General features: G+C 45.7%; 1 protein-coding gene across 1 annotated transcript; it reads left to right on the top strand.

The window, feature by feature from the left end:
• Positions 1-616: 616 nt before the first annotated feature.
• On the top strand, positions 617-10,134 carry LOC125517382. The gene is made up of 5 exons (XM_048682576.1): positions 617-809; positions 8,516-8,769; positions 8,861-9,072; positions 9,160-9,421; positions 9,543-10,134. Exons 1-5 carry the CDS (start codon positions 719-721, stop codon positions 9,837-9,839), a joined length of 1,116 nt encoding a protein of 371 aa, XP_048538533.1. The 5' UTR covers positions 617-718; the 3' UTR covers positions 9,840-10,134.
• Positions 10,135-10,553: the final 419 nt, after the last annotated feature.

Raw genomic sequence — 10,553 nt, 5'->3', positions numbered from 1 at the left:
GAGAAGGTGGCCACCTGGCTTGCACACCATTGACATCATGAGTTTTGCTTCCTGTTGCTCTACATGTTGATCAATTCTTTTATTGAGTCAATGTTGCAACTTGATAATCATCACATTGTATAGTCTGGATGTGCTTGAATTGTGTTATTTTCTATAATTATTTTGAGAGTTGTGGGCTTAATAAAAATTAAGGACCGGTGCTTAAGCGGTGATGCCCTAAGTTGTGTGTTCATATGTGTGAATTATATACTCTGAAAAAGAAAACTGCGGAGCTATTGTCAATAGCAGCGGCAGCTAGTCCGGACGTGTCCGCCGGGCATGGCTGGCCGTTGAACACGCGGGCGCGGCTGATGCTAATCCCGTGAACCGGTCCTGTCCAAGTAGTACTTCAACATGCACGTCGCACTTTTCACCGTTCCACGGCGTCGACCCGTAGGAGCCTGGCTGCGAATTGGTCCATCGAGGGCGAATCACCACCGTCAGAAGGGGAAAAAAGAACACCGGTCGAAGACAGCGGCACGTGTGACTTGCGCGCCAACGGGACATCAGCCACGCGCCCATGCCGGCGGCTAAGGGCGACTTCGACACAGCTCTATATAATAGCACGCACGCCGCTCTCGTGCATCAGCTGCACACATCCGATCCAGCGCCCAGCCGTCATCGTGCTAGCTGATTCGCTCTGCTCCACCTGCGCGCACTTGGCGCGCCTGATCCGGCCATGGCAGGGCCAGGCGAGAAGCCGTCGTCCACCTCCGCCAACGGCAACGGCACGCAAGCCCCGCCGCCTCCGGCCGCTCCCGGCGGCTCCGGTATGTGCCGCCTCCTCTCTTCTCTCGCTCGCGTCTGGATCGTGAGTTCGTGACGGTCCTGCGTGTGGTGATCGGTTTTCCTTCTCATAAATTTGACGCCTGAGTACCACGGTCGCGACGCCATTCCCGATTCTTTCGCTTGTTTACTTGTTTGCTTCTTGTCGATGTTGCACTTGGCTGTAGAAGAGGCCCTTGCCAGTTGCCACACCGCGTGGTTCTTTGCTGTGTTCCTACTTCCTGCCGTTCGCGCCTCGAGATCGACCCTCCGAGAGACAGGAGACATGGGGGTATTATTACTAAGGGTATGTATAATGGTTGATAAGATAGTTTTATCTTAAGTTTTGCATGTAATTTAGAGATGATAAAGAAAAATGTTTATAATGGGTCATCTCTTAATCTTATCTTCAATAATTAGCAATTCCTAAAAATATGGTGAGACATATTATGCTAAGAGATCATCTCTTGTTTTATCTTAAATAAGAAAAGATAAGCCTTCTCTTATGAGTTCTCTCTTCTCCACCTCATCATTTATCCTACGTGGCACTCTTAAGATAGCACCATTGTATATGCCCTAACGGAGCTCCGCTGATGAAGACGATTTGTCTGCCTGCACGCGGTGTAATGCCGGATTACCGGCGCCCATGCTTTCTTTAGACTGTAGCCAAGTTGTCCTTTTGTTGACTCATGGCGACGATCTCGATGCTTTGCGTACTCTCAAATCTTGCGTGATTTGCGTCAGGCACGAAATACACTTGTCGGAGTAACTTCACAAGACACGGATGCCACGCGGGTGCATTCGGACCATGAATGTTTTCTTTGTGTGGATTAGAGCAACTCCAACGGGCCGACCCAAACGGACGGCGATTTTATCCGTTTTTTGTTCGTTTGGATCGGTCAGACGGACACAGATGCCCGCTTCGGCATTTGGGTCGGCGCCTGCGCCCAACGCTGGCCGATACCTATTTTAACGGCGTCAAAAAAATGAATGCATGCATATTTAAAAAAAAGAGAAACAATATTAATTAAACATTAAAGCCGGCCACGAAGGCCGGCGAGAGTCCACGCGTCCACATATTTGCATTTAAAAAAACAGCCTAAACTACGAGGCGGCGTGTTGCCCTAGGCGTCGTCGTTGTCGTCCTCGGGGTCCGTGAGGTCGATGAGCGTCGGCACCGGCCCGACCCAGGCGAACGCCGTGTTCCAGAGCGCCGCCATGTCGGGTTGTGCCGGCGCAGGCAGTGCCGGGGCGGGGGGAGGGGGGGTGCGGCCGCCTGTGCAGCCCGGCCTGGCGCGCCTCCTCCTCGGCCTCGCGCTACTCCTCCTCGAGGTCGCGCTCGAGCATCTCCTCGTACTCGCCGCGACGCCCCGCCGCTTCGCCTCCTCGCGCATGCCCCATCGCCTCGCCTCCTCGTGCTCGAAGGCGAACCACCTTGGCCAGTTGGGCGAGTCGGCTGCGTAGGCCTTGTCGAGGCGCTGCTCCGGTGTCAGGTGTCAGCAGCGCCCGCCGGCGCCGCACCTCCTCCGCGTGAGCACGAGCCGTCCGCGGCGCCGCCGGCACTGGGATCCTATCTGGATCCAGATGCCAGTCGTGCGGCAGCGTCACGTTCGGATACGGCAGAGGCCGGCGGTTCTGCCAGTGCCACTCTGCCTGGTGCACTGGCACGCTGACGCTCTGCCTCTGCCGGCGAGGCGCCGGCGGAGGTGGGAGGAACTCGGAGGGGAAAGGGGTGGCAGGGGACTTGCCCTTGGCCTTGCTGCCGCTGGCACCGGAGAAGAGGCCCATCTCGCTGTGGTTGTGGTGGCTAGGGTTTGCCGGCGACGAGGGAGCAAAGGTGGGCAGATGTGGACGGCGAGTATGGATGAGGACGACCCCGCCGCACGGTCGACTTAAAAAAGGACGAGCGCCGTCACTGACGCGTGGGCCCGTCGTTATAAATTAAGCTGACTGCGTGGGCAGCGGGTAGTTGGACGGCTGCCATATGAGGACGCGGTGGATAGCGAGAAGGCGCGCGAAGCGTCCGTTCGGCGTCCGTGCCAACGCATTTGGGGCGCAAATTTGGGCCGTAAATGCGTCGGCGCGGACGCGACGCCGACGTGATTTGGGTTTGGCTCGGCGCGTTGGGCCGCCACTTTTGTCCGCGCCGACCAAAACGGACGCAGGCGGACGAAATGGGTCGGCCCTTTGGAGTTGCTCTTAGAGCATGGTTAATAATATAGCCAACTGCTGACTGTAAAATGATGTCATACAGGAAACACATATATTCATTCATACAACAAGGTTAGATATAAGATTATTTTTTCTCAGTTTCTTCCAATCTCTTTCTTCACATTATATTGCATCTGTCTAGAAGCACGCATATAGCTAGGCTCTTGCCACTTCTCTTACTTTTTTATGTCTCTTTTCTTCACATAAGCAAAATTGCCATGTAAGAGGGCTATAAACCTGCTAGAGCAAGTACAATAGAATGACGTAGGTGGGTTCTAAACCTTTTTAAATAGTACTATATTTTTGATGAGTTGAAGAAGAGAGAAGGGAAACGAGCTACTGATTACATTGCAGCACGCGCTCCTAGGCATGTTGCGAGAGAATGAGATGGGCCATGTATCAAAAAAATAGTACATATTTATATGTAACTATTGAACTTGCCGGCTATAAGCTTGTCTATAGATAATGTTGCAAGACCATATAGCTAGCAGCTCGCTATATTATTAAGAGCAAGTATAATAGTGGGCTATAAGCCCGCTTACATGGCACTTTTGCCTATGTGAAGAAGAGAGATAAGGAAAAAAATGAAAAAATGGGCTCTCATGCAAGAGTCATGCTTTATGCATGCTTCTAGGCAAAAGTATTTAATGAGAGAAAAGAGATATTAAAGAGAAAGTGAAAAAAGATGTGAGCTTATAGCCAATATTATAGCCTGCTTTATTGTATGACCAATTAATAAGCTAACTCTTGATGACATGACATGTTCATACAACTAGCTATATTATTAATCATGCTCTAATCATGCTTTTATTGTATGCACAACAAGACTTTTTGCAAAACTGAAGCTCCATTAATTAACCTTGGTCATTACAATCCTGTTTGCACAAGGAATCAACAAGACTATGGACGAATCAATGGTTAGAGCATGATTAAATTATGTGGAGGGGGTATGTTGTCATTGTATCAGTGTCAAAACTGCAACATGATAATTTTAATAACAACCCAGTGGCAACTTTGACACGAATACAATGACAACTTCATTTACTGTGTAGTGGCAATTTTAGAGTAAAAAAAGAAGTTTGTCAATACATATCCAAGTGGTTTCTAAGTAAATGGTGAAAATGGATTGTGAATCAGGCAGGCAGTTTAGTGCGTAGAACATTCTTTTATCTTGTTGTTCTCGTTATCCTAAACTTCGTACAATTAGCTGCCCATGCAGTTGATTCTCTGATCATATGGTCGGGAGGACGTCGGAAGACGACGTGCACAGTGAGAAATGAGGAAAAGTTCTCTCTGTATATTTTCCGTAGTTATATATCCAAGTATTATTTAGTTGTCATATTCAAGTATTAATTATATAAAAATTCTCTAATAAAACGGACACTATAAATATTCCACCCGTCCTAAACATATTGTATATATCCAGGTGTTCATATCAGCTAGCTATTTCCCGGTGTTTCTGAAAAAAAAACATTTTCTAAGCTTTCTATATCTATAAAAAATAATGTAAGGAGCTTTTTCAAAGTGTTCCCAAATCAACAAAAGGGCTATGTTCTTTTCTTGAGAATCTCCACAAAACCTAGGAATGTGTCAAATAGGTGCCTTTTGCACAGGGCAGCACTCTGGACGGGTCAGCCCATTTTAGCAACTTAGTGTAACTGGCTATTTGATTTACTAATGGCTTTAGGAACATTCTAGAATCTTTCATTTTGAAAGAAAAACTGTTTTTTCAGGTTTTACTTTTATTATTATTAGTCTTTCATTTTTCAGGTTTATTATTTTTTCAAAAAAAGTTCCAAAAAATCAAATTTGTTCAGAAATGTTTTGGGATTTTCAAATTCTGTTAAAAATTGGTAAATTTTATTGTTTTCGAAAATTATGCAGGATTTTGAAAAGTTGTTCAAGAAATTTCAAAAAATGTTTTAGAGTTTGAAAATTTATTTGGAAATTCAAAATTTGTTCAGAATTTCCAAAAACGTTTTTGAAAATATATTTTTTGAAAATTTCGTAATATTTTACCAATTTTCAAAATATATTAATATTTTAATAAAATAATAGAAAAAATCAAATCGCTACGGTGTAGTCACTACAAGGCCTTGCTGCTGGGCTGGCCCACTTGGCGACGCCCTACGCGAGTGGCCAACAACTTAACGCACAGGGATTCATATAGGGAGTTCCTAAAACCTATGTTGTTGTGACGGAAATGAACCGTCTGTCTATCTGATTTCCGGCAGGCATGTGGCCCGTTTTTATTCTAGGCCCGACTTATGTGAAAAAACTATTGGATCGATACTCACCCATAAAAGGCTATTTGGTCGAGGCCTTCCAAGATTATAGTGATTCTAAGAACTCCTGGTCATAAGTTCTTTTTTCGAAAAGGCCAAAGGTCATATATTAAGTGCACAAATGCTTAAAAAACATGCATATAGAAAATTTAAAGATACATCAAAAAATTTGGAAGTGCCGAAGTCTTCTTCCTCCTGCATCCATCAATAACGTGTTGTGAGCAAAGCTTGTTGCCGCCACCGAACCTCCATCTCAGCGAATCAATGTTGATTAAACACTGGTGCTTGGAGCAGCAATGGTCCGGAACTCGTTGATATAGACTAGAAGACGTCAACGACCACGATCTATATAGCAAATGTCATGCATATAATGCTACTATATGATGCTAACTTCATACTCCCTTCGTCCGGTAAAGAATGTACATCTAGCTTCAAAATTTGTTCATAAAAGAGTGTGCTTCCATCTTTGCAATGCACTTTAAAGTACTCAAGACCAATAGCAATACACACATGGTCTTCTTAATTTCTACATGCACTTAGCTCATTGGGGGTTGGGTGATTAAATAGAAGAGAGACGGTGACTTGCACATTTTCAATGCATTTTTTACTTAACTTCATAATTTGTCCTAAAATTTCTAGATGTACACTCTTCACCGGACGGAGTGAGTAGTACATAGTATCGTAGATTGATATTTTAGATGACTCAATTTATTACTCCTACTTTGTATGCCTCATAATAACAACTATTTATTAGAAATGGTGTAATAATGTGATATTACTACCTTCTCTTTCTCACCTAGTATTATGACATGTCATCGATATGCCTAATTGCCATTGCATATGGTTGCATGAAACTACTCTATAATATCCCACTATGGGAGGTATTATGGTCAAGCTGAGTCTACAGTAGATTCCTATAAGGTTGGCCATAGTGAGAAGTAACTCGACTATCAACATGCATATGTTATCGGTCTATTTTATTACCTTTATAGTGGATTGTGACCTATCACTACAACACGGCTGACAATAGGAGGCATTTTGATGACGGCGTTTCTATAAGTGCCTCCAAAACTGTATATAAGAAGGCGTATCTGAAAAATGCCTCCGATTGACGAAGCTTTCAGGGCATCTTCTGAAATTGCTACAAAACAGACAAACTGAGGCGTTTCTGAAAATGCCTCCAGCTAGATTTCGAGGCATTTCTGAAAAATGCCTCCTGATCAATACCCTATCGAGGCGTTTTCTTCAAATCGCCTCAACGCCGGCCACGCGTACAGAGTCGGTGCGGCAGATTGGGCGAGCAGATGCAAGCTGGTTGTATTGCCGAGCTGCTGTGGCGCATGCTTTCACGGTTGGCTGCAGGACTGTCCGCCGCGCAAAAGGGACTCGACGGCGAGAGTAGGCGACGAGCAGCTGCATGCGGCCATATATGAGAAATGCACTGACGAGCGTGGCTCAAACTCTAGTTCCCGTCGCCGTCTTAGCGATGCGTAGCTGATTGATGTGCTTACCGGCCGCCGGCGATGCGTAGGTAATGTGATTACCGAGCCAGCGATGGCCGATGCATGAGTTGCATGGCTTTTAGCATACAGTCGATTCCGTGGTGTATATTGTGTTTAAGTCCTGCTCGTCCGCGGACTTCAACCAGTTTAGTCCCATACCGCTTAACGAATGAAAGTTGGACCAACTTATAATAGGAAACATGTCCCCTGTTTCGAATATCACTGCGACTCACTAATGGGCTTAGATTAGTATCTAAGTTGGATTAGATTAGATTAGAAATTAGAATAGATAGATAGACAGATTTCATTGGGCAGGCTTTCCTGCAAACGGCCCTATTATACATGTCGAATACACATGACGCGTGGGCCAAGGAGAGGAGGGCTAGCGGGGGATACAGTAACATGACATTTAAAGGCATTCCTATGTCTTTTACAGGCAATTCAGAACGCCTCGCAATATTCAGGCCCTTTATTTGCTTAGATGTACACTTTTTTGGATGCATTATGCTACAGTAACATATTATTTTTACCACAAACACCACTCTTCTCATTAATTACTTGCCACAAGCAAATTTATCTTAGGGTGCGTTATGTTACTAGTTAAATTACTCCCACTATGGCCAGATTGCCACCTGGAGCGCTTGTGCTCTAAGATCAGCCAAATTTTCTCTTTTTTCTTCTTTTTTTTCTCCTTTTCCTTTTCTGCCTTCTTTGTTTCTTTTATTCCTTTTGGTTTGATGTTCGTTTTTTGTTTTTCACTTTCATTTTTCTCCTCTTTCATAGGGGAAAATATGTAAATAAATTTAAAAAAATCTTATGAACATATATTAGAACACACATGAAGAACTTTTCAAATGTTTCTTACCACCAGTGGTAGTTGCCCTCACGTGAGTTTTCTATGTTGTATGTAGTATCTGTCAAAACCAAGAGTATGTACATACAATATATGTAGTATATAGGAATACTTGGGTAGTATATATCCCATTTTTTAGGTAGTGCGTACTACTTTTTTAGTGTATTGTTTTATACATACAAATATAAAGTTTTTTTATATAAAAAAACTATGGACTCACATGTAATTTTTTCGTATAGCTTGCTTTGAAATATCTCAGATATAGTATATGAACATATTTAGATTGACAAAGTAGTATATATACTACCACGTGATAGTATATGAGACATGTGGGTGATAGGATGTATTTTTTGGAGTATAAACAAAATAATGTTCGTACATTCGAAAAATGTGATCTCATATTTAAAAACAATTCAATACATACAAAAAGATTATATATGAGATGACCATTTTTTGAATGTACGAACATTATTTTGACGGACATGAACATTTTTAGTTTTCATATTCATATGTAACCTCTACACTATTGAATATTTTGATGATATTTTAAAATTTTACAATAAGATCTTATGTATATTATTTTTTAAAGCACGGTTGTTGTATAGGAGATTCGACTCTACACAGCTCACTTCATGTTCATTTTATTATACTCAACCTTTTTTTCTAAAAAATAGAGAAATTAACTCGCCTTAATATAATCGCTACATATAATTCTTTGTGGTTTTTTCTGTATATTGTAGACATGATTATCACAATTCTGTATATTGAACCAGATGCGTGTCTATTTCCTCGCGTGTTTGTGGCATTCTGCATCTGAAATGATTTCTAGAGTCTAACAAAATGATATTTTCCTCTCATAGGTATAGCCAAAAGGCTTCCCCGTCTTGCATTCATGTTCCTGCTTGCGGTTCTGTACCGTCAGCTTCAGGCTCCGCCTCCAAAAATCTGCGGATCCCCGGACGGCCCTCCGGTGACCGGGACAAGGATCAGGCTCAGTGACGGCAGGCACTTGGCTTACCATGAGTCCGGTGTCCCGAAGGAACAAGCCAACCATAAGATCATCTTCGTCCATGGATTCGACTCATGCAGATACGATGCCCTGCGAGTATCACCCGTACGTGACAATCATCAGTTGAACCTGAAATGTGTACACAGGGAAAAAAAATTAATCATAGTGGACTGTTGCTGGAAACTGTGACATGCAGGAGCTGGCGCAGGAGCTCGGGATCTACATTCTGTCCTTCGATCGACCTGGATACGGCGAGAGTGACCCGCATCCTGCGAGGACCGAGAAGAGCATCGCCCTCGACATCGCGGAGCTAGCTGACAGCCTGCATCTCGGGTCCAGGTTCTACCTCGTCGGGTTCTCCATGGGCGGCGAGATCATGTGGAGCTGCCTCAAGCACATCCCCCACCGGTACCATCCGCCGCACTTCTTCTCTACTTAACACCGCTGCAGAGTACTTAATTTGCAAGCTTAGTGACAACTACATTTTCTTGACAGGCTTGCTGGGGTGTCTATCCTCGGCCCCGTGGGCAACTACTGGTGGTCGGGCTTCCCATCGAACGTGTCGTGGGACGCGTGGTACCAGCAGACTCCTCAGGACCAATGGGCCGTCCGCGTTGCGCACCACGCGCCCTGGCTCGCCTACTGGTGGAACACCCAGAAGCTCTTCCCGGCCTCCAGCGTCATCTCCTTCAACCCCGCCATCTTCTCCACAGAAGACATGGCCATGATCCCCAAGTTCGCATCTCGACCTTGCTCGGTAATATTTACAGACCAGCGAACCAACCCCACCGTTTGCATCTCTGAGAGTCACAGTGTGTGCACCTCTATTTGTCTCAATGACTCACCCGTTGTTTGCATTTTATTGTGTGTGCGCACAGAGCAAGGCGAGGCAGCAGGGGGAGCACGAGAGCCTGCACCGGGACATGACCGTCGGGTTCGGGAAGTGGGGCTGGAGCCCGCTGGAGATGGAGAACCCGTTCCCGGGCGACGAGGCGGATGTGCACCTGTGGCACGGCGCGGAGGACCTCATCGTGCCCGTTAGCCTGTCGCGGCACATCGCGGAGAGGCTGCCATGGGTGCGCTACCACGAGCTGCCCACGGCCGGGCACCTCTTCCCCGTCGCCGACGGCATGGGGGATGTCATCCTCAGGACGATGCTGCTCGGGGAAAATTGAAGTGAGTGTTAGCTAGAGGGAGTGATCGGCGATGCTGTCTGCGTTTTCTTGTCTTCTTTGTACTACTACTGTTGTTGGTGTTTTTTCTACAAGGGGACTCTTTTTCATTGAACAACGAGGCTGCTCCTATGTACGTAGAAAGCTCATGACAATAACTCCACGCCTAGTTTTCCCCAGCAGCATTTTTTTTTCCGAAGGAAACAGCAGGACTCTGCTGAGCAGCATTACCCAATCTGAATGGCAAGTTAGCAACAAAATCTTTTGCAATGAACTATAAAAATATTTTACAATATAATTGATGTGTGTATCACTCAATGCAGAGGACAACAATTCTGTTGGAACCGCCACTCCCTAGCCCTAGCTCTCCTCTCCCTCTCGCTCTGCTCACTCTCTCCTGCCGTGGCTCGATCAGAAAACAGAAGAAGATCGTAACAGTGGTGGACACGGAGATTTTTTCAGCGCATGAACATTTTTTTCTTTCCTCGAGCATGAACTCGACCGTGTCAACAAGCTAAGGGGGGAACCAGGGTTTTATACCCGCGAGCACCGGCCTGCCAGGCATCGCCTTGCACCCACTCGCTCACCCACTTCCCCACATCCTCCGTGCTCTCGCCGCGTCCACGCACCACGCCCGTACGCGGTCGCCACGGGCTCCTAGCGCGCCCGACACAGTCTACCCCTCCTGATTGCTCGCTAACAGCACAGTGTGGCCCC

Source organism: Triticum urartu, chromosome 6 (assembly GCF_003073215.2).
Source record: "Triticum urartu cultivar G1812 chromosome 6, Tu2.1, whole genome shotgun sequence".
NCBI classification, from domain to species: Eukaryota; Viridiplantae; Streptophyta; class Magnoliopsida; order Poales; family Poaceae; genus Triticum; species Triticum urartu.
Note: the sequence above shows the minus strand (reverse complement) of the source record. Positions and strands in the feature narration are given on the sequence as shown.

What these genes read in the sequence shown, in the direction of transcription:
- LOC125517382 (XM_048682576.1), top strand. Translation starts at nt 719, where the DNA reads ATGGCAGGGCCAGGCGAGAAGCCGTCGTCCACCTCCGCCAACGGCAAC. An exon ending in GGCCGCTCCCGGCGGCTCCG is followed by an intron (nt 810 to 8,515) that starts GTATGTGCCGCC and finishes TTCCTCTCATAG; the next exon opens with GTATAGCCAAAAGGCTTCCC. An exon ending in TCGCATCTCGACCTTGCTCG is followed by an intron (nt 9,422 to 9,542) that starts GTAATATTTACA and finishes GTGTGCGCACAG; the next exon opens with AGCAAGGCGAGGCAGCAGGG.